We start from the raw sequence: 25,303 nt of genomic DNA, 5'->3' as shown, positions 1-25,303 counted from the left end.
AAAGTTTTCTGCGTTACTATTAAATGCAATCAGTTGTCTTTTTAAAGTGATTTTTTAGTTTTATTTTTTATGGTTTAGTCCACGTATGATCGGCTTGGCCTAATTCTTGTCAAAGCTGTCTCTTGGCTGTCTCTGGTTTTCTGCAGGGGTTTTGAAGACTTGCAGCTAAGATACTGCTGCTTACAGTTGTAAAGAAAACTCATTTTCGAACAGATGTATTTGACTATGCCTAGGTATGCTCAAATTTCCTTTATTGGGTGCATTAAAGAGTGAAAAACCTGAGCACATTTTCTGATGTTGAGACGTTGATGAGATCTCTTATGAAGTTTTGGAGAAGACAGACTCAGACTTTTGGAGAAATTACTCAGAACATGTTGAGATTTTGATTAGATAGATCTCTTATGAAACGATAGAGACATATATGAGAGTACCAGATTCCTTTACTTAGGAGAATGGACTGAGCACATTTTGAGACATTTATGAGATCTCTTTGAATGATACAAATGTCAGAGCACCAGATTCCTTCATGATGGAAAAAAGTTAAAACATTTTGAGACCTTAAGTGCTTTGTGAGACTTTAGTGAAGACAAATTTGAGCGTATTAGAGTGTTTGTCACATGAGATAAAGGTGAGAAGCAGGAGATGCTAATATCTCCATTCGGTAATCTCATTTCTGTAGTATTTTGTATTATAATAACACATCCCACATAGAATGTTATTCATAATTTACTTTACTCAAACAATTTACAAGCAGGCAAGAACAGATGGAAATACATGAAGGGAAACGAAATAAATAAAAACCATCAACAAAACATCTCGACCCATTGCCGTTTTTGGGGCTTTGTTAGTCTAAAGCTGTGTAGTCTGTGTTTTTGACAGTTTCTTCTGAATCTTCTACTGTTTCAAACATGTAGTCGTGGACTTGAGTCCTGCAGAAAAAAAGCAAGTATTAGAAAAGATAGACTATTAAAACAATAAAATAAAAAGTATATTAAAAAAACATTTTATTTAATTGATTATGATTTGTATCAAACAATATAAACATATGCAGTAAAATAAACCCATAAACTTTATCAGAATGTTTACCTTTCTTTTGGAAATGATGGTGATTCAGGTGTGCGCGTGTACAAAGCCAAAGCTCGTAAAGGATCTAAAGCAAAAATGTTCCTCCTGCCAAACCGCTGCGGGAGGGTGGCTGAGGGTCCGGTCCCCGACCGTGCACACATGGTACAGGAGCGGCCAAATCGCTGAGGGAGGTTGATGGTAGACTTGGGAGCTCGGTCTCCTGTGCCTGGCTGTGCATCTCGTCCGAAGCGAAGAGGGAGGTTTGCATGCAGGTGAGCTGGTTTTGGTATTATAGGATGAAGACGTAGGATGGTTGGAGAACTCGCACCACCACTGGTTGGGGCCACATTAAGAGTGAAGTCTTGAATCTCCAGACTGCGGGGAATCTCTTGAGCATTCTTTGAGATATAGAAAAGGATAATGGTCAACATTCTTAGTTGTTACAGATTTTGTTATCACTTTATTTTGATGGTCCCTTTAACACAACTAATTTTCAACAGATTAGGAGAGAATTAGGCTGTTGGGTTGGGGTAGAGTTAGAGTTAACTTGTTAGTGTAAGTTTGACATGTACTTGCAAATTTTCTTAGTCAAATAAATGTTGAAGGAGCAGTATCAGAAGATATGAAGCAGACAGTCTACTAATACTGAAATGAGAATTAATTGGCTTGTAGTTGCAATGTAACTTTAGTCAACAAAATGTGCAAAAGGGACCAAAATAAAGTGTGACCCAGATTGTTTTTTCAATGTGCTGATATTACTTGCTGTTGATCAAAAAGTTGCACTTGTTTACATTACACACCGAAAATTGCTGTCTCAACTCAAATTTGAGTAAAATATAGACAAACATCAAAGTCTTAACCCAACAGGATTTGCCCATAATTTCAACAAATATGATTTTTTTATGAATGTATGATTTCATTTTTAGCATTTTCATTTATAAAATTTACTCAGACGGCACTTTAGGTCTTAAAAAGTCCAACAATTTTCCCTATGTTTCTTTTACACAGTAAAAGGGAAAATGTGTTTTTGTTACATTTAAGGAAATATTTTTGCCTGCCCTGACCTTCCTGTTTTTATTGGATACCATATTGGAATATTAGATATGAAAAATAAAACAATTTAAAACATAAAAAGACAGTCACCTTTTGCAACAACAATAGTAAAATAGTTATAGACAATTTTAAGGGATGTAAACAACGACAATGGTCCTAATGTATTTCCTGTTTTACATTTTTAATTTTTATAGCTTCCGAAAATCCCAAGAGGTCCAGAAATTGATAAATAATGTTATGACACCTCTTTCAATGTTATATTATGAATGAATCAGCACTTGTTACAGTTATGAAACAGTTTCACGACAAGCAGGACATGTTCTGACATCACCGAATTGAAATGGTCTGTACATTTTTCAGAACTTTTGACTGAATTTTCTGTCGCTTTATTATTGTTGTAATATGCATTCATTCATTCATTCATTTTCTTTTTGGCTTAGTCCCTTTATTAATCTGGGGCCACCACAGCGGAATGAACCGCCAACTTATCCAGCACATGCTCTATGCAGCGGATGCCCTTCCAGACGCAACCCATCTCTGGGAAATCCATACACACTCATACACTACCGACAATTTAGCCTACCCAGTTAACCTGTACTGCATGTCTTTGTCTTTGGACTATAGGGAAAACCCATGCAAACGCAGGGAGAACATGCAAACTCGACACAGAAACACCAACTGAGCTGCAGCCGAGGCTCGAACCAGCGACCTTCAGTTAAATGGATAATTCACCAAAATTTTTTCATTTATTAGCCCCCCTTCATCTTTCAAACTTGTTTGAGTTTAATTCTTAAGTTGAACAAAAATATATATATATACAGAATATTCTTAGAAACAGGAAGCCAATGACTTCTATAGCATTTGTTTTTCCAATTATGGATGTCAATAGCTACAGGTTTCCAGCATTTTTAAAAATATTTTTTTTGTATTCAACACAAAAATAACAACTCCAAGGTTTCAATCAACCTAAGGATGAGTAAATGACGAGCACATATTTATTTTGAGTAAACCTTTCCTTTGCTTAATTAAACTTTTAGTTCTAGATTTAGTTTTATAAATGATGAAATAAAAAAGCCCTATAAGAAATAGAGCTCTTACCTCTGAAAACTGTCCCCATGTAAATCCATTAAGATCTCTTTCACCTGAAAGTGGCAATCTGAGAGCCGTAACTTCACTTAGCATGAAGCTGCTCAGGATGCCGAGGGCTAAAGAAAGAAGAGCGAAGTAGGACATCTTACAATCGGTCACTGAAGGCCAGGAACATCACAAGCTTTTTATACATTTGGGCACGTGCAAATCAACATGATCACAAAGACATTCCTTATAATGCACTCACAGCTTTGCATATTTAATATATTAACTCCACCAGCAGCATTAACCTTCATTCATTCGCTAATGACCTTCTTGAGTGTTTCATAGCAACCAGTGGCGTCTTAGGCTTCTTAATGCACCAGAAAATGACAAGTCACTATGATTTAATACTTAAACCCCTCTTTTTAATACTTTAACAGTTTAAGCCAGGATTAGGCCTCAGTTAAATGTATTTAATTGGATAATACAATAAAATAAAAACAACTTTATACAGAAAACATATTACTGCAAGGCAACTCAATAGATATATCACTAGTTATTTTCAGTTAATTAAGTCTGGGACTAGCCTTAAGCCCTGCCTGTGAAGTGGGAGGTTATCGTGGTAGGTAGTGTTGAAAAATTGATATGTCTACATTAGTGAGCAAAAGACATGGGCCAGGATTCTGACGATATGATAACCTTGGATAAAAAAATATCATAGTATTGTGATACTGCTCTGAAATATATTCTTTTTAAATGTCTAAATAAACAAAAAACTTGTTCCCCTTTGAAAACAATATATTTTATTTTAGGAAACATTTAAAATATTTTGGAACAGTAAACATGTCAGGCTAAATAATACATCCTTGCTACAACATACCGTTAACACTAGAAACTGTGCATGTAATAGGTCAATTTTAGCAAATAAAAATGCTTGCAGGTTGTGGCTCACAATCCACAGCTTCTTTTAATATGGTTGGAGGAGTTTTAGCTGAGTCTAGCGCTGAACTAGGAGAGATTCTGGAAGCTCTCTTTTGTCAAATGCTAGCTATATCTTTTTTTTTTTTTTTTTTTTTCATTTTCTGGACCATAATTAAAATTAAATTGCAAACACTTCTCTCTTTGTGTCATGTACTTTGGAAGCCCAAATCCAGAAACAGAACAAGCTCTGTGGAAATGGTGGCGTTTAGACGGCATTTTAGCTTTTAGTACTATAACATTATAGTTGCTGCACGGGGTGTATGCGCATGGTGAATGCATGTAATCCGAAGTGTTTGTGATCTCACTAGCCCAGATTTATTTGTTTGTAGTCCCTAAATTTTGTTTGCTGTAGGCTTTGCTAAGCTAACTCTGTAAAAGCCAATGTCTCCCTTTGCATTGAACTTTGAGCATATTACATTCAGAGTTGTTGTTTATGTTCACACATTTACATTACACATGAACTAAAATTGAAAATTTGATATCATAGTGGACCACCAATTTGAAGCTGTATCTTTTTGTTTAGATCAAAAGAAAATTTAAATAATCAATTGACTTTCTTCAACAAGACAAATATGCTTTGTACCAGATTATTTAAAAGATTTTTCATGGACATAGAAAATATAGATTAAGGCAAATTATATATTTATCATTGCTCAGGTAATAAACTTTTGATGTGAACCATTACCGTCAATTGATTAAATTGAATTAGATCAAAGAAAGCTTTTTTTTCACCCTGTTTTTCACAGTATGAATTTACAGGAGCCTTCAAAAATGGGCATAACTGCTGATCACAGTACGTGCAGATTGATATCAAAATGTTTTTATTGTCTTATTCTTATTAACATTTGCAAAATGTAAAACAATCCATAAAAACTGGATAGGTTAGATTACCTTTAAAAGTCCCAATGAATGTAAAGAGACAGGTTTTTCTGTTGTACCATTTGGCATTATTTCTTAATATAGCTACTGGTATTAAACTTGTAAAGCATCAATGATAAATTATTGTATTCAATTACCTTGTTTTTTCATCATGGTTTTATAAATTGAGCATAAGCCGGAAAAGGCTAACCAGTAATCCCTTGGAAATTTGCACATCTTCTATTCCATGTGTTTATACCGAACAAAAGGTTTGGACTTGCTCCAAATTAGCTGGAGATGCATTCAACACATAATAGTGCAAATCAATTCATTGTGCAGCCCACTGAGACCCCAATTACCACCGATGGAGTGAGAAAGAATGGTCTGATGTTTTCTCTAAAAGACGTATGACACATGAGCTTGAAAAGACGTTAACATGCCTGGATGAGGAATTGCAGACCACAGAATGACTGTGGTATTTTATTCTATCAAAAATATTTGCTAATTGCCATAACTGCCATGCATATGACATCAATGGTAGTGAGGGGAAGGTATTTTAATTTTGTCATCAGAACTGTCTGGAGAAGACCGACATTTTATACTTCATTTGCTAAAGGGTTATTCACCAAAAAATGTCAATTATGTTATTAATTACTCACCTTCATGTCATTCCAATCTGTATTTCCATTCGAGTCAGCAGTGCAACACACAAGTGTGGTGTTGCCTGTAGAAAATTTACAACCTGATCTAATGTGGAAACAAACAAGTTTGCTTTTATAGTCTTTTGGTGCACAAAGGTGTTTATGGAGTTGCTTATAATTACAGTTGCCACTAAATTCACATGATTAAACAATGTTTTCTTTTTCTAGACTTTGAACGACCATTGACAATGCTGTTAATTAGCACTTCCGAGGTCAAATCCGAGGCCATGGTGCTCCACCGGAAAAAGGTGGTTTGCCATCTCCAGCTTAGAGGTAAATCCTTACCCAGCTGAAGAAGTTCAGGTATCTTGAGTTTTTGGTGACGAGTGAGGGATGGATAGAATGTGAGATTGACAAGTGGATCAGTGCAGCGGCAGCAGTAATGCGGTTGATTTATCTGTTTGTTGTGGTAAACAAGGAGCTGAGTCGAAAGGCAAAACTTGTGATTTACCGGTCAATCTACGTTCCAATTCTTACATGAGATTTGGGTTATGACCGAAAGGACAAGATCTAAAATACAATCAGCCGTTCCAATTGTCACCTATAGTCATGATATTTGGATTATGACCAAAAGCACAAGATCTCAAATACAATCACCCTCCTTCGCAGGGTGGCAGGGTGCACCCTTATAGATAGGGTGAGAAGCTCTGTCACCCGGAAGGAGCTCCTCTAAATGGAGAGAAGTCAGCTTAGGTGGCTTGGGCATGTGGTTCGGATGCCTCCTGGACGCCTACCTAGCGAGGTTTTCCAGGCATGTCCCACCAGAAGGAGGCCTTGTGAAAGACCCAGGACTCGTTGGAGGGACTATGTCTATCGGCTAGCCTGGGAACGCCTCGGGATCCCCCTGGAGGAGCTGGAGAAAGTGTCTGGGGAGAGGGAAGTCTGGGGTTGTCTCCTAAGACTGCTATCCTCCACATCAGGCCCCAGCTTTCACATATCATTGAAATATTTTAATTTGTGTTTAATTTAAACAAAAGGTCTCAGGATATTGAAATGACATGAGGGCATCATCATAGTATGATCATATCATATAGTCATCATCATATAGTTGAAAGTTACACTTTCTTCTGTGTACATCTTAAAATCTCAGCTGTTAGATCTTGTACTTTACATTTCTGAGGTGTTAGCTAACTTTAAATGATTTAATTACAGTATATAAAGATTTGTACCTTTTGAGGGCCTGTACAGGCACTTAGGCACAATTCTAATAAGTGGTTTGCAATCTAAACACCACACCAGTGGTGTCCAAACTCAGTCCTGGAGAGCCTGTGTCCTGCATATTTTAGTTTCAACCCCTAATAAACACACCTGAACCAGCTAATCAAGCTCTTTCTAGATATACTAGAAACTTCCAGGCAGGTGTGTTGAAGGAAGTTGGAGCTAAACTATGCAAAACACCGACCCTCCAGAACCGAGATTGGACACCCCTGCACCACAACCTCTTTGACCCATCAAAGCAGTGCTTTTTAGAAAAGGCTGATTTTCTACTTCAGTCAAGACAGTCTCAATTACAGACTTTGAACAATGGAGGCAGGACTATCCACAATTGCTTTTTTGACTCCTGGATAATATCGTTCCCCTGGACATATTGTTCCTTGATTTGTCAAGCCCCTCTTATAAACTTCATGTAGGGATGCCAGCTAATTATGTGTGTGCCCAGAGAGCACGAGTTGTTACATATCATGCATTTTAGGCTGTAGTATTGTCAAGGATATTTTTTCTGGAAATGTTGTTAAAAAACAGCTGTCTGGATGAGGAGCATTTTTTCCATTTTATAATTTAAAATGAAAACGCACTAATGTAAATGCAGCCTGCAGTGACTATAGTGGGTTCCTTAGCAGTAACTTTTGTCGCCAAGGATTTTCCAGAGATTTTCAATCAGGTTTAGATCAGGAGTTTTATATAGCAATTTTATCCAGTTAATTTTGAGACACGGGGTTCATTAGATTGCATTAAAATTGCTGATTGGGTCATAAATGAACAAACGGCATGTTGATGTAGAAGCTTTTCATTAAACAATTTTTTATCATGTACTGTAGCTATATAAGAACAAATAAGATAACATCCCCAAATCATAACACTTACTCTTCACACATAGATTTCAGTTTGGTCACCGCATGGAATTCAATTCAAATTCTCTTTAACTCTAAAAACAACAACAATAACAACAACAACAACAACAACAACTGTATGCTAAGATACACATTGCACTAAAATTGCTAAGCTTCCTAGTCATTTAGTAGTATAGAAGCTACAAATGTTTTCAATGTTTAAATGAAAAATAAAAGGTAAATCAAAATATAAGTGGCAAGTCCTAACAGGAATCTGAGTCAAAATCCAACACATATCACATGTTTCAGGCCTGGACCTCTGTCTGCTTCTCCATAGAACTCGAGACTGGTGTGGTGGAGGTGATGCTGGTACTTGCGTCACCAGCTTCATTCTGTTCCCATGGCTCTTGATCCAACATCCTTTTTACACAGATTCTTACTGTGTTCAGCAGTGAACTGAAGAGTATCAAATACAATGGTGACCTTATTATTTATTGATATTCTCCACTTTGTCCTGTCCTCTCGTGCAATTGTCTTTCGTGGATGACCAGGCTTTTTGGGGGGACTTTGATGAGTTTGTGACATTATGAAGACAAAAAATTGTAAAAATCCCAGATTTTCAATGACCAAAGTACTATGGCAGAAAGGGTAATCTATTTGGCCTTCATCTGGACTACCTGTTGGTGTAGGGTTTCAGTCACTTTAGAATGACTCAGAATCTATAGCAAATCAGTGAAAAATGCTAAGTTATGCTGCCAGTTAAATAGAGTTTGTAAGATATTTAAGTACTACAGGTTGCCAGATTAACACAAATAACTGGGTGGTGTTGTCTAATTTTGATCTGTGTTTTTTTTTTTCTAATGTAAGTTTCACATAATGTGCCTCAGAATACATCAATCTTATGGAATATTAGAGGTCATTTATACAATCTGTAAAAGATTATGCAGTGAAAGCTTTCACTCCAGGTAAGGGGTTAACATGACACATCTCAGACCATCTTTTTTAGTATTTGGCATTTTGTGCAAATAATATAGTCTACATTTTTATTTTCTAGAATACACATTTGTTAAAATAGCATGATCGAGTGATTGTTTTTTTTTTTTTTTACATAATTTCTTTTATTGTTTTTTTTTACATGGAATATCAATTACAACATTCATTGTATAATTATATACACACACACACACACACACACACACACATATATATATATATATATATATATATATATATATATATATATATATATAAAATTATGAGCCCCCTTTTGATTTTTTTTTCTTTTTTAAATATTTCCCAAATGATGTTTAACAGCGCAAGGAAATTTTCACTGTATGTCTGATTGTTTCTTCTGGAGAAAGTCTTATTGTTTTATTTTGGCTAGAATAAAAGCAGTTTTTCATTTTTTAAAAAACATTTTTGGGACAAAATTATTAGCCTCTTTAAGCAATTTTTTTCGATAGTCTATAGAATAAACCATCGTTATACAATAACTTGCCTAATTACCCTAAACTGCCTAGTTAACCTTATTAACCTAGTTAAGCCTTTAAATGTCACTTTAAGCTGTATAGTAGTGTCTTGAAAAATATCAAGTAAAATATAATTTACTGTCATCATGGCAAAGATAACAGAAATCAGTTATTAGAAATAGTTTTTAAAAACTATTATGCTTAGAAATGTGCTAAAACAATCCTCTCTCCATTAAACAGAAATTGGGTAAAAAAATAAACAGGGGCGCTAATAATTCTAAATTCAACTGTGTAACCGACTGGGTGGAGTGACAGAGGACAACATTAGGTAAGATCCAATGTGCAGGTTTATTCAATGTCAGGCAAGCAGTAGTCATCAGGTGCAAACGGGTATATAAAGGCAGTCCAGAATCATAAACGTTTAAACAGGCAAAAAGTCGAAAGGCAGGCGGCTAAACAGGATAACAAGGGTACAAGGCTAGGATCAAGACACGGAGAAACAAGACAGGGAAACGCGTTGTAATGTCACAAAATGCAAACAAGACTCGGCAAACTAGAAGCGTGAATGAGTGGCTTATGAATGGAGTGATATCAGTCTGTGAACAAGGTCCAGCTGGTGATTGCAATCAGGATAGATGAATGAGCAGGCGTGCGTGATTGGGAGCAGTGCATGTATGAAAATGTAGTCCTGGGAAATGCGGAAATGTAGTCATGAGAGTTCGTGTGAGAACCAGCGATCCTCTAGGAAGCGATCGCTGGTTGTGTGACAAACTATGTGTGTGTGTGTGTGTATATATATAAAAGATAAATAATTCAAATTGAAAAGAAAGATGTATTTGTGTATTATTGCTCTGTTAAAGAATCAAGAGAGTAGCCAGCAGATCATTTTAAACGGAGCACCTAAACTTGTCTTTAGGTCTTTAAAGAACTAGTGATACACTTCTTCATCCATGCATCAAATGAGACATGTTTCCACATTACAGGATAAGACGTCTTGCTAGTAAAGACTAACGTTTATCAGACCACTGTCACGTTATGCAGATCAAAACAGGAACAAAAACAGGAGTAGAATCCAAGTGCAGTTTAATTTATGTATTGTGCAGTGACAGTGACAAAAATACAAAAATAAAAGTAACAAAATAAACAAACAAACCAGCAACTCAAACTGATTAAACTTGAACTAGACTTTAACAAGAATAACAGGATACAGACTAGAATCAGGAACAAAAATACTGACAAAGACAAACGACGAACGAACAAACAGAGGTGGAATGGTTGATTATATAGTCCAGGTAATCAACGGGGAAACAGAGACAGCTGTGATTGCAATCAGTGTATATGAAAGACCGGGTGTATGCACGAAAGAATGTGTGGATATATAGTTCTTTCACCACTGTAGTTCGCAGGGAGTTGCAGGCGAACTACAGTGGCATCTGGTGTTCATACACAGTCATGACAACCACTACTGAAAGGGTAGCATCTACTGGCAACCCAAAAATGGCCAGATATGTATCCAGATCAATGTTGAACGTATCTTTTGAAAGTTTAAATATTGTAGTTCAATAATCAAATCATTTAGGACAATCCAAAATGTGTGGAAGAGATCTGCTGGTGAATGCTTGCACTTATAACATGCATCGCTGACAGAAGGCTATATTTTAGCAAGTGTAGTAAACCCTTTGTAGAATTTTACGTTGCATTTATTGGATTAATATTGTGAGTGAGATTATAAATGACAAAAATGCAATATTTTGGGTGTGGTTCAAGCTTTTACAAGTCATCCAGCGGAGATTCACAAGGACAATTTGGAAAATAAGGGAATAGTTTTAGCACAAAGTGCTGTTTTTTTAGTGAATAATGTAATCATTGTTAGTAACATATGCTTTGTCAATATATTGATATGGTAGATTAATTAAAAGTCTTTTCAGTATTATTATTAGGGGCCAAGCACCGTAGGTGCGTAGGCACCTATTGCTTTCGTTAGTGTTCTTATTAGGGGCCAAGCACCGTAGGTGCGTAGGCACCTATTGCTTTCGTTAGTGTTCTTATTATTATTATTATTATTAGGGGCCAAGCACCGTAGGTGCGTAGGCACCTATTGCTTTCGTTAGTGTTCTTATTATTAGGGGCCAAGCACCGTAGGTGCGTAGGCACCTATTGCTTTCGTTAGTGTTCTTATTATTATTAGGGGCCAAGCACCGTAGGTGCGTAGGCACCTATTGCTTTCGTTAGTGTTCTTATTAGGGGCCAAGCACCGTAGGTGCGTAGGCACCTATTGCTTTCGTTAGTGTTCTTATTATTATTATTATTATTATTATTATTATTATTATTCTTCTTCTTCTTCTTCTTCTTCCGTTTCTTCCGCCGGATTTGAATGGCAGCCCATATAGGCGTATGCGGGAAAGTTGTATAATTTGGCACAATGATAGAGGCCAGTATTAACATTAATCAGGCCAATTATGAAGTCTCAAAATCAAACTCTCTAGCGCCACCACTTGTCCAAACTTTCACGTATATTTATCATCATAACTTTTGAACCGAATGGGCTACAATCAAAATTCTTTTTTCCTCTGATTCCTTGGCTCAGTCCGATTCAAACCCACCCTATGACGTCATTTTCCGTCATGAATTTTTTCGCGCTATTTTAAATTTTTCGAAAAACCTATTTGATCGAACTCGTCCTAGGCTGTTTCTCCGATTTTCACCAAAATTGAATCACATGATCTACAGACCATGCCAACCAAAAGTTATGGAATTTAAGTTGATTTGCCCAACCGTTTTCGTTTAACTTGCGATCAAATTTAACGAAGGACTTGCGAAAATGGACTTGAGATGATATCTCCGTAACTCATTCACCGATTCACACCAAACTTGGTGTGTGTTATGACAACTAGGGTCTGAGGTTACAGGCAGAGTTTCGGCGCACTGCCCCCTAGTGGTCCGGAGATACAAAAAAGTTGCTTTTTGGCTTATAACATCTCAACCTTTCATCCGAAACTCATAAAACTGGTCTCATTACATCCGGCAGAGCATGTCGAGTCGAATGGTGTCTGATTTTCACAGGTCAGCCATTTTGGGCGTCGCCCATTTTGATTTTTGGCCAAAAATGCTATATTTTACCAACATATTCACATATTATTACAAAACATGGTATGCATCTGGCACATTAATTGAGGACAGTATTAACAATAATCATACCAAATATGAAGTTTCAAAATTAAACTCTCTAGCGCCACCACTTGTCCAAATGTTCATATATGTTTATCATGATAACTTTTGAACCAAATGGGCTACAATCAAAATTCTTTTTCCCCCTGATTCCTTGGCTCAGTCCGATTCAAACGCACCCTATGACGTCATTTTCCGTCATGAATTTTGTCGCGCTATTTAAAATTATTCGAAAAACCTAGTTGATCGAACTCGTCCTAGGCCGTTTCTCCGATTATCACCAAAATTGACTCACATGATCTACAGACCATGCTAACCAAAAGTTATGGAATTCAAGTTGATTTGACCAACCGTTTTTGTTTAACTTGCAATCAAATTTTACGAAGAACTTGTGAAAATGGACTTGAGACGATATCTCCGTAACACATTCACCGATTCACACCAAACTTGGTGTGTGTTATGACAACTAGGGTCTGAGGTTAATTGCGGAGTTTCGGCGCACTGCCCCCTAGTGGTCCGGAGATACTAAAAACTTGCTTATTGGCTTATAACGTCTCAACCTTTCGTCAGAAACTCATGAAACTGGTCTCATTACATCCGGCAGAGCATGCCGAGTCGAATGATGTCTGATTTTCACAGGTCAGCCATTTTGGGCGTTGCCCATTTCGATTTTTGGCCAAAAATGCTATATTCTACCAACACATTCACATATCATTACAAAACATGGTATGCATCTTCAACCCCATGCCCTGAAAGTACTCAAAAACGTCTGGAGCAGCGCCACCTTATGGCCAATAGTGCTTGGCCCCTTAATTGCTGCTTGCAGCTATATTTATTATTATTATTATTCTTCTTCTTCCGTTTCTTCCGCCGGATTTGAATGGCAGCCCATATAGGCCTATGCGGGAAAGTTGTATAATTTGGCACAATGATAGAGGCCAGTATTAACATTAATCAGACCAAATATGAAGTCTCAAAATCAAACTCTCTAGCGCCACCACTTGTCCAAACTTTCACAGATGTTTATCATCATAACTTTTGAACCGAATGGGCTACAATCAAATTTCTTTTTTCCTCTGATTCCTTGGCTCAGTCCGATTCAAACCCACCCTATGACGTCATTTTCCGTCATGAATTTTTTCGCGCTATTTTAAATTTTTCGAAAAACTTATTTGATCGAACTCGTCCTAGGCCGTGTCTCTGATTTTCACCAAAATTGAATCACATGATCTACAGACCATGCCAACCAAAAGTTATGGAATTCAAGTTGATTAGACCAACCGTTTTTGTTTAACTTGCGAACTAATTTAACGTAGAACTTGCGAAAATGGACTTGAGGCGATATCTCCCTAACGCATTCACCGATTCACACCAAACTTGGTATATGTTATGACAACTAGGGTCTAAGGTTAATTGCGGAGTTTCGGCGCACTGCCCCCTAGTGGTCCGGAGATACTAAAAACTTGCTTTTTGGCTTATAACGTCTCAACCTTTCGTCCGAGACTCATGAAACTGGTCTCATTACATCCGGCAGAGCATGCCGAGTCGAATGATGTCTGATTTTCACAGGTCAGCCATTTTGGGCGTCGCCCATTTCGATTTTTGGCCAAAAATGCTATATTTTACCAACACATTCACATATCATTACAAAACATGGTATGCATCTCTAACCCCATGCCCTGAAAGTACTCAAAAACGTCTGAAGCAGCGCCACCTTATGGCCAATAGTGCTTGGCCCCTTAATTGCTGCTTGCAGCTATATTTATTATTATTATTATTATTCTTCTTCTTCTTCTTCCGTTTCTTCCGCCGGATTTGAATGGCAGCCCATATAGGCGTATGCGGGAAAGTTGTATAATTTGGCACATTGATAGAGGCCAGTATTAACATTAATCAGGCCAATTATGAAGTCTCAAAATCAAACTCTCTAGCGCCACCACTTGTCCAAACTTTCACGTATGTTTATCATCATAACTTTTAAACCAAATGGGCTACAATCAAAATTCTTTTTTCCTCTGATTCCTTGGCTCAGTCCGATTCAAACCCACCCTATGACGTCATTTTCCGTCATGAATTTTTTCGCGCTATTTTAAATTTTTCGAAAAACCTATTTGATCGAACTCGTCCTAGGCCGTGTCTCCGATTTTCACCAAAATTGAATCACATGATCTACAGACCATGCCAACTAAAAGTTATGGAATTCAAGTTGATTAGACCAACCGTTTTCGTTTAACTTGCAAACTAATTTAACGTAGAACTTGCGAAAATGGACTTGAGGCGATATCTCTGTAACGCATTTACCGATTCACACCAAACTTGGTGGGTGTTATGACAACTAGGGTCTAAGGTTAATTGCAGAGTTTCGGCGCACTGCCCCCTAGTGGTCCGGAGATACAAAAAACTTGCTTTTTGGCTTATAACGTCTCAACCTTTCGTCCGAAACTCATGAAACTGGTCTCATTACATCCGGCAGAGCATGCCGAGTCGAATGATGTCTGATTTTCACAGGTCAGCCATTTTGGGCGTCGCCCATTTCGATTTTTGGCCAAAAATGCTATATTTTACCAACACATTAACATATCATTACAAAACATGGTATGCATCTTCAACCCCATGCCCTGAAAGTACTCAAAAACGTCTGGAGCAGCGCCACCTTATGGCCAACAGTGCTTGGCCCCTTAATTGCTGCTTGCAGCTATATTTATTATTATTATTATTATTCTTCTTCTTCTTCCGTTTCTTCCGCCGGATTTGAATGGCAGCCCATATAGGCGTATGCGGGAAAGTTGTATAATTTGGCACAATGATAGAGGCCAGTATTAACATTAATCAGGCCAATTATGAAGTCTCAAAATCAAACTCTCTAGCGCCACCACTTGTCCAAACTTTCATGTATGTTTATCATCATAACTTTTGAACCGAATGGGCTACAATCAAAATTCTTTTTTCCTCTGATTCCTTGGCTCAGTCCGATTCAAACCCACCCTATGACGTCATTTTCCGTCATGAATTTTTTCGCGCTATTTTAAATTTTTCGAAAAACCTATTTGATCGAACTCGTCCTAGGCCGTGTCTCCGATTTTCACCAAAATTTAATCACATGATCTACAGACCATGCCAACCAAAAGTTATGGAATTCAAGTTGATTTGACCAACCGTTTTCGTTTAACTTGCGAACTAATTTAATGTAGAACTTGCGAAAATGGACTTGAGGCGATATCTCTGTAACGCATTCACCGATTCACACCAAACTTGGTGTGTGTTATGACAACTAGGGTCTGAGGTTAATTGCGGAGTTTCGGTGCACTGCCCCCTAGTGGTCTAGAGATGCTAAAAACTTGTTTTTTGGCTTACAACGTCTCAACCTTTCGTCCGAAACTCATGAAACTGGTCTCATTACATCCGGCAGAGCATGCCGAGTCGAATGATGTCTGATTTTCACAGGTCAGCCATTTTGGGCGTCGCCCATTTCGATTTTTGGCCAAAAATGCTATATCTTACCAACACATTCACATATCATTACAAAACATGGTATGCATCTTCAACCCCATGCCCTGAAAGTACTCAAAAACGTCTGGAGCAGCGCCACCTTATGGCCAATAGTGCTTGGCCCCTTAATTGCTGCTTGCAGCTATATTTATTATTATTATTATTCTTCTTCTTCTTCCGTTTCTTCCGCCGGATTTGAATGGCAGCCCATATAGGCGTATGCGGGAAAGTTGTATAATTTGGCACAATGATAGAGGCCAGTATTAACATTAATCAGGCCAATTATGAAGTCTCAAAATCAAACTCTCTAGCGCCACCACTTGTCCAAACTTTCACGTATGTTTATCATGATAACTTTTGAACCGAATGGGCTACAATCAAAATTCTTTTTTCCTCTGATTCCTTGGCTCTGTCCGATTCAAACGCACCCTATGACGTCATTTTCCGTCATGACTTTTTTCGCGCTATTTTAAATTTTTCGAAAAACCTATTTGATCAAACTCGTCCTAGGCCGTGTCTCCGATTTTCACCAAAATTGAATCACATGATCTACAGACCATGCCAACCAAAAGTTATGGAATTCAAGTTGATTAGACCAACCGTTTTCGTTTAACTTGCAATCAAATTTAACAAAGAACTTGCGAAAATGGACTTGAGACGATATCTCCGTAACGCATTCACCGATTCACACCAAACTTGGTGTGTGTTATGACAACTAGGGTCTAAGGTTAATTGCGGAGTTTCGGCGCACTGCCCCCTAGTGGTCCGGAGATACAAAAAACTTGCTTTTTGGCTTATAACGTCTCAACCTTTCGTCCGAAACTCATGAAACTGGTCTCATTACATCCGGCAGAGCATGCCGAGTCGAATGATGTCTGATTTTCACAGGTCAGCCATTTTGGGCGTCGCCCATTTCGATTTTTGGCCAAAAATGCTATATTTTACCAACACATTCACATATCATTACAAAACATGGTATGCATCTTCAACCCCATGCCCTGAAAGTACTCAAAAACGCCTGGAGCAGCGCCACCTTATGGCCAATAGTGCTTGGCCCCTTAATTGCTGCTTGCAGCTATATTTATTATTATTATTATTCTTCTTCCGTTTCTTCCGCCGGATTTGAATGGCAGCCCATATAGGCGTATGCGGGAAAGTTGTATAATTTGGCACAATGATAGAGGCCAGTATTAACATTAATCAGGCCAATTATGAAGTCTCAAAATCAAACTCTCTAGCGCCACCACTTGTCCAAACTTTCACGTATGTTTATCATCATAACTTTTGAACCGAATGGGCTACAATCAAAATTCTTTTTTCCTCTGATTCCTTGGCTCAGTCCGATTCAAATGCACCCTATGACGTCATTTTCCGTCATGACTTTTTTCGCGCTATTTTAAATTTTTCGAAAAACCTATTTGATCGAACTCGTCCTACGCCGTGTCTCCGATTTTCACCAAAATTGAATCACATGATCTACAGACCATGCCAACCAAAAGTTATGGAATTCAAGTTGATTAGACCAACCGTTTTTGTTTAACTTGCGAACTAATTTAACGTAGAACTTGCGAAATCGGACTTGAGGCGATATCTCTGTAACGCATTCACCGATTCACACCAAACTTGGTGTGTGTTATGACAACTAGGGTCTAAGGTTAATTGCGGAGTTTCGGCGCACTGCCCCCTAGTGGTCCGGAGATACTAAAAACTTGCTTTTTGGCTTATAACGTCTCAACCTTTCGTCCGAAACTCATGAAACTGGTCTCATTACATCCGGCAGAGCATACCGAGTCGAATGATGTCTGATTTTCACAGGTCAGCCATTTTGGGCGTCGCCCATTTCGATTTTTGGCCAAAAATGCTATATTTTACCAACATATTCACATATCATTACAAAACATGGTATGCATCTTCAACCCCATGCCCTGAAAGTACTCAAAAACGTCTGGAGCAGCGCCACCTTATGGCCAAAAGTGCTTGGCCCCTTAATTGCTGCTTGCAGCTATATTTATTATTATTATTCTTCTTCTTCTTCTTCTTCTTCTTCCGTTTCTTCCGCCGGATTTGAATGGCAGCCCATATAGGCGTATGCGGGAAAGTTGTATAATTTGGCACAATGATAGAGGCCAGTATTAACATTAATCAGGCCAATTATGAAGTCTCAAAATCAAACTCTCTAGCGCCACCACTTGTCCAAACTTTCACGTATGTTTATCATCATAACTTTTGAACCGAATGGGCTACAATCAAAATTCTTTTTTCCTCTGATTCCTTGGCTCAGTCCGATTCAAACCCACCCTATGACGTCATTTTCCGTCATGATTTTTTTCGCGTTATTTTAAATTTTTCGAAAAACCTATTTGATCGAACTCGTCCTAGGCCGTTTCTCCGATTTTCACCAAAATTTAATTACATGATCTACAGACCATGCCAACCAAAAATTATGGAATTCAAGTTGATTTGACCAACCGTTTTCGTTTAACTTGCGATCAAATTTAACGTAGAACTTGCAAAAATGGACTTAAGGCAATATCTCCATAACGCTTTCACCGATTTACACCAAACTTAGTGTGTGTTATGACAACTAGGGTCTGAGGTTATATGCGGAGTTTCAGCGCACTGCCCCCTAGTGGTCCGGATATACAAAAAATTGCTTTTTTGGCTTATAACGTCTCAACCTTTCGTCCGAGACTCATAAATCTGGTCTCATTACATCCGGCAGAGCATTTCGAGTCGAATGATGTCTGATTTTCACAGGTCAGCCATTTTGGGCGTCGCCCATTTCGATTTTTGGCCAAAAATGCTATATTTTACCAACACATTCACATATCATTACAAAACATGGTATGCATCTTCAACCCCATGCCCTGAAAGTACTCAAAAACTTCTAGAGCAGCGCCACCTTTTGGGCAAAAGTGCTTGGCCCCTTAATTGCTGCTTGCAGCTATATTTATTAGGGGCCAAGCACCGTAGGTGCGTAGGCACCTATTGCTTTCGTTAGTGTTCTTATTATTATTATTATTATTATTATTCTTCTTCCGTTTCTTCCGCCGGATTTGAATGGCAGCCCATATAGGCGTATGCGGGAAAGTTGTATAATTTGGCACAATGATAGAGGCCAGTATTAACATTAATCAGGCCAAATATGAAGTCTCAAAATCAAACTCTCTAGCGCCACCACTTGTCCAAACTTTCACGTATGTTTATCATCATAACTTTTGAACCGAATGGGCTACAATCAAAATTCTTTTTTCCTCTGATTCCTTGGCTCAGTCCGATTCAAACGCACCCTATGACGTCATTTTCCGTCATGAATTTTTTCGCGTTATTTTAAATTTTTCGAAAAACCTATTTGATCGAACTCGTCCTAGGCCGTGTCTCCGATTTTCACCAAAATTGAATCACATGATCTACAGACGATGCCAACCAAAAGTTATGGAATTCAAGTTGATTACACCAACCGTTTTCGTTTAACTTGCGAACTAATTTAACGTAGAACTTGCAAAAATGGACTTGAGGCGATATCTCTGTAACGCATTCACCGATCCACACCAAACTTGGTGTGTGTTATGACAACTAGGGTCTAAGGTTAATTGCGGAGTTTTGGCGCACTGCCCCCTAGTGGTCCGGAGATACATAAAACTTGCTTTTTGGCTTATAACGTCTCAACCTTTCGTCCGAAACTCATGAAACTGGTCTCATTACATCCGGCAGAGCATGCCGAGTCGAATGATGTCTGATTTTCACAGGTCAGCCATTTTGGGCGTCGCCCATTTCAATTTTTGGCCAAAAATGCTATATTTAACCAACACATTCACATATCATTACAAAACTTGGTATGCATCTTCAACCCCATGCCCTGAAAGTACTCAAAAACGTCTGGAGCAGCGCCACCTTATGGCCAATAGTGCTTGGCCCCTTAATTGCTGCTTGCAGCTATATTTATTATTATTATTATTATTATTATTATTATTATTCTTCTTCTTCCGTTTCTTCCGCCGGATTTGAATGGCAGCCCATATAGGCGTATGCGGGAAAGTTGTATAATTTGGCACAATGATAGAGGCCAGTATTAACATTAATCAGGCCAATTATGAAGTCTCAAAATCAAACTCTCTAGCGCCACCACTTGTCCAAACTTTCACGTATGTTTATCATCATAACTTTTGAACCGAATGGGCTACAATAAAAATTCTTTTTTCCTCTGATTCCTTGGCTCAGTCCGATTCAAACCCACCCTATGACGTCATTTTCCGTCATGAATTTTTTCGCGCTATTTTAAATTTTTTGAAAAACCTATTTGATCGAACTTGTCCTAGGCCGTGTCTCCGATTTTCACCAAAATTGAATCACATGATGTACAGACCATGCCAACCAAAAGTTATGGAATTCAAGTTGATTACACCAACCGTTTTCGTTTAACTTTCGAACTAATTTAACGTAGAACTTGCAAAAATGGACTTGAGGCGATATCTCTGTAACGCATTCACCGATTCACACCAAACTTGGTGTGTGTTATGACAACTAGGGTCTAAGGTTAATTGCGGAGTTTCGGCGCACTGCCCCCTAGTGGTCCGGAGATACTAAAAACTTGCTTTTTGGCTTATAACGTCTCAACCTTTCGTCCGAAACTCATGAAACTGGTCTCATTACATCCGGCAGAGCATGCCGAGTCGAATGATGTCTGATTTTCACAGGTCAGCCATTTTGGGCGTCGCCCATTTCGATTTTTGGCCAAAAAAGCTATATTTTACCAACACATTCACATATCATTACAAAACATGGTATGCATCTTTAACCCCATGCCCTGAAAGTACTCAAAAACGTCTGGAGCAGCGCCACCTTATGGCCAATAGTGCTTGGCCCCTTAATTGCTGCTTGCAGCTATATTTATTATTATTATTCTTCTTCTTCCGTTTCTTCCGCCGGATTTGAATGGCAGCCCATATAGGCGTATGCGGGAAAGTTGTATAATTTGGCACCATGATAGAGGCCAGTATTAACATTAATCAGACCAAATATGAAGTCTCAAAATCAAACTCTCTAGCGCCACCACTTGTCCAAACTTTCACATACGTTTATCATCATAACTTTTGAACCGAATGGGCTACAATCAAAATTCTTTTTTCCTCTGATTCCTTGGCTCAGTCCGATTCAAACCCACCCTATGACGTCATTTTCCGTCATGAATTTTTTCGCGCTATTTTAAATTTTTCGAAAAACCTATTTGATCGAACTCGTCCTAGGCCGTGTCTCTGATTTTCACCAAAATTGAATCACATGATCTACAGACCATGCCAACCAAAAGTTATGGAATTCAAGTTGATTAGACCAACCGTTTTCGTTTAACTTGCGAACTAATTTAACGTAGAACTTGCGAAAATGGACTTGAGGCGATATCTCCGTAACGCATTCACCGATTCACACCAAACTTGGTGTGTGTTATGACAACTAGGGTCTAAGGTTAATTGCAGAGTTTCGGCGCACTGCCCCCTAGTGGATCGGAGATACTAAAAACTTGCTTTTTGGCTTAAAACGTCTCAACCTTTCGTCCGAAACTCATGAAACTGGTTTCATTACATCCGGCAGAGCATGCCGAATCGAATGATGTCTGATTTTCACAGGTCAGCCATTTTGGGCGTCGCCCATTTCGATTTTTGGCCAAAAATGCTATATTTTACCAACACATTCACATATCATTACAAAACATGGTATGCATCTTCAACCCCATGCCCTGAAAGTACTCAAAAACGTCTGGAGCAGCGCCACCTTTTGGTCAAAAGTGCTTGGCCCCTTAATTGCTGCTTGCAGCTATATTTAGGGGCCAAGCACCGTAGGTGCGTAGGCACCTATTGCTTTCGTTAGTGTTCTTATTAGGGGCCAAGCACCGTAGGTGCGTAGGCACCTATTGCTTTCGTTAGTGTTCTTATTATTAGGGGCCAAGCACCGTAGGTGCGTAGGCACCTATTGCTTTCGTTAGTGTTCTTATTATTATTATTATTATTCTTCTTCCGTTTCTTCCGCCGGATTTGAATGGCAGCCCATATAGGCGTATGCGGGAAAGTTGTATAATTTGGCACAATGATAGAGGCCAGTATTAACATTAATCAGGCCAATTATGAAGTCTCAAAATCAAACTCTCTAGCGCCACCACTTGTCCAAACTTTCACGTATGTTTATCATCATAACTTTTGAACCGAATGGGCTACAATCAAAATTCTTTTTTCCTCTGATTCCTTGGCTCAGTCCGATTCAAACCCACACTATGACGTCATTTTCCGTCATGACTTTTTTCGCGCTGTTTTAAATTTTTTGAAAAACCTATTTGATCGAACTCGTTCTAGGCCGTGTCTCCGATTTTCACCAAAATTGAATCACATGATCTACAGACCATGCCAACCAAAAGTTATGGAATTCAAGTTGATTTGACCAACCGTTTTCGTTTAACTTGCGATCAAATTTAACGAAGGACTTGCAAAAATGGACTTGAGACGATATCTCCGTAACGCATTCACCGATTCACACCAAACTTGGTGTGTGTTATGACAACTAGGGTCTGAGGTTACAGGCAGAGTTTCGGCGCACTGCCCTCTAGTGGTCCGGAGATACAAAAAACTTGCTTTTTGGCTTATAACATCTCAACCTTTCGTCCGAAACTCATAAAACAGGTCTCATTACATCCGGCAGAGCATGTCGAGTCGAATGATGTCTGATTTTCACAGGTCAGCCATTTTGGGCGTCGCCCATTTTGATTTTTGGCCAAAAATGCTATATTTTACTACCATATTCACATATTATTACAAAACATGGTATGCATCTGGCACATTAATAGAGGACAGGATTAACAATAATCATACCAAATATGAAATCTCAAAATCAAACTCTCTAGCGCCACCACTTGTCCAAATGTTCATGTATGTTTATCATGATAACTTTTGAACCAAATGGGCTACAATCAAATTTCTTTTTTCCCCTGATTCCTTGGCACAGTCCGATTCAAACGCAACCTATGACGTCATTTTCCGTCATGAATTTTGTCACGCTATTTAAAATTATTCGAAAAACCTAGTTGATTGAACTCGTCCTAGGCCGTTTCTCCGATTATCACCCAAATTGAATCACATGATCTACAGACCATGCCAACCAAAAGTTATGGAATTCAAGTTGATTTGACCAACCGTTTTCGTTTAACTTGCGATCAAATTTAACGAAGGACTTGCAAAAATGGACTTGAGACGATATCTCCGTAACGCATTCACCGATTCACACCAAACTTGGTGTGTGTTATGACAACTAGGGTCTGAGGTTACAGGCAGAGTTTCGGCGCACTGCCCTCTAGTGGTCCGGAGATACAAAAAACTTGCTTTTTGGCTTATAACATCTCAACCTTTCGTCCGAAACTCATAAAACAGGTCTCATTACATCCAGCAGAGCATGTCGAGTCGAATGATGTCTGATTTTCACAGGTCAGCCATTTTGGGCGTCGCCCATTTTGATTTTTGGCCAAAAATGCTATATTTTACTACCATATTCACATATTATTACAAAACATGGTATGCATCTGGCACATTAATAGAGGACAGGATTAACAATAATCATACCAAATATGAAATCTCAAAATCCAACTCTCTAGCGCCACCACTTGTCCAAATGTTCATGTATGTTTATCATGATAACTTTTGAACCAAATGGGCTACAATCAAATTTCTTTTTTCCCCTGATTCCTTGGCACAGTCCGATTCAAACGCAACCTATGACGTCATTTTCCGTCATGAATTTTGTCACGCTATTTAAAATTATTCGAAAAACCTAGTTGATTGAACTCGTCCTAGGCCGTTTCTCCGATTATCACCCAAATTGAATCACATGATCTACAGACCATGCCAACCAAAAGTTATGGAATTCAAGTTGATTTGACCAACCGTTTTCGTTTAACTTGCAATCAAATTTAACAAAGAACTTGCGAAAATGGACTTGAGACGATATCTCCGTAACGCATTCACCGATTCACACCAAACTTGGTGTGTGTTATGACAACTAGGGTCTAAGGTTAATTGCGGAGTTTCGGCGCACTGCCCCCTAGTGGTCCGGAGATACAAAAAACTTGCTTTTTGGCTTATAACGTCTCAACCTTTCGTCCGAAACTCATGAAACTGGTCTCATTACATCCGGCAGAGCATGCCGAGTCGAATGATGTCTGATTTTCACAGGTCAGCCATTTTGGGCGTCGCCCATTTCGATTTTTGGCCAAAAATGCTATATTTTACCAATACATTCACATATCATTACAAAACATAATATGCATCTTCAACCCCATGCCCTGAAAGTACTCAAAAACGTCTGGAGCAGCGCCACCTTATGGCCAATAGTGCTTGGCCCCTTAATTGCTGCTTGCAGCTATATTTATTATTATTATTCTTCTTCTTCTTCTTCTTCTTCCGATTCTTCCGCCGGATTTGAATGGCAGCCCATATAGGCGTATGCGGGAAAGTTGTATAATTTGGCACAATGATAGAGGCCAGTATTAACATTAATCAGGCCAATTATGAAGTCTCAAAATCAAACTCTCTAGCGCCACCACTTGTCCAAACTTTCACGTATGTTTATCATCATAACTTTTGAACCGAATGGGCTACAATCAAAATTCTTTTTTCCTCTGATTCCTTGGCTCAGTCCGATTCAAACCCACCCTATGACGTCATTTTCCGTCATGAATTTTTTCGCGCTATTTTAAATTTTTCGAAAAACTTATTTGATCGAACTCGTCCTAGGCCGTGTCTCCGATTTTCACCAAAATTGAATCACATGATCTACAGACCATGCCAACCAAAAGTTATGGAATTCAAGTTGATTAGACCAACCGTTTTCGTTAAACTTGCGAACTAATTTAACGTAGAACTTGCAAAAATTGACTTGAGGCGATATCTCTGTAACGCATTCACCGATTCACACTAAACTTGGTGTGTGTTATGACAACTAGGGTCTAAGGTTAATTGCGGAGTTTCGGCACACTGCCCCCTAGTGGTCCGGAGATACAAAAAACTTGCTTTTTGGCTTATAACGTCTCAACCTTTCGTCCGAAACTCATGAAACTGGTCTCATTACATCCGGCAGAGCATGCCGAGTCGAATGATGTCTGATTTTCACAGGTCAGCCATTTTGGGCGTCGCCCATTTCGATTTTTGGCCAAAAATGCTATATTTTACCAACACATACACATATCATTACAAAACATGGTATGCATCTTCAACCCCATGCCCTGAAAGTACTCAAAAACGTCTGGAGCAGCGCCACCTTATGGCCAATAGTGCTTGGCCCCTTAATTGCTGCTTGCAGCTATATTTATTATTATTATTCTTCTTCTTCTTCTTCTTCTTCTTCCGTTTCTTCCGCCGGA

General features: G+C 38.6%; 1 protein-coding gene across 1 annotated transcript; it reads right to left on the bottom strand.

The window, feature by feature from the left end:
- Positions 1-227: 227 nt before the first annotated feature.
- npvf (neuropeptide VF precursor) lies at positions 228-3,370 on the bottom strand. The gene is made up of 3 exons (NM_001082949.1): positions 3,217-3,370; positions 1,087-1,463; positions 228-929 (listed from the first exon to the last, which is right to left on the bottom strand). The coding sequence occupies exons 1-3, from the start codon at positions 3,349-3,351 to the stop codon at positions 845-847; spliced, it is 597 nt and encodes a 198-aa protein (NP_001076418.1). The 5' UTR covers positions 3,352-3,370; the 3' UTR covers positions 228-844.
- Positions 3,371-25,303: the final 21,933 nt, after the last annotated feature.

The sequence above is a fragment of the Danio rerio genome, chromosome 19, assembly GCF_049306965.1.
Source record: "Danio rerio strain Tuebingen ecotype United States chromosome 19, GRCz12tu, whole genome shotgun sequence".
Taxonomy (NCBI): Eukaryota; Metazoa; Chordata; class Actinopteri; order Cypriniformes; family Danionidae; genus Danio; species Danio rerio.
The sequence above is the reverse complement of the archived record's forward strand: the minus strand, read 5'-3'. Positions and strand labels throughout refer to the sequence as shown.

What these genes read in the sequence shown, in the direction of transcription:
- npvf (NM_001082949.1), bottom strand. Translation starts at nt 3,351, where the DNA reads ATGTCCTACTTCGCTCTTCTTTCTTTAGCCCTCGGCATCCTGAGCAGC. An exon ending in CATGGGGACAGTTTTCAGAG is followed by an intron (nt 1,464 to 3,216) that starts GTAAGAGCTCTA and finishes TATATCTCAAAG; the next exon opens with AATGCTCAAGAGATTCCCCG. An exon ending in CCATCATTTCCAAAAGAAAG is followed by an intron (nt 930 to 1,086) that starts GTAAACATTCTG and finishes TTTTTTCTGCAG; the next exon opens with GACTCAAGTCCACGACTACA.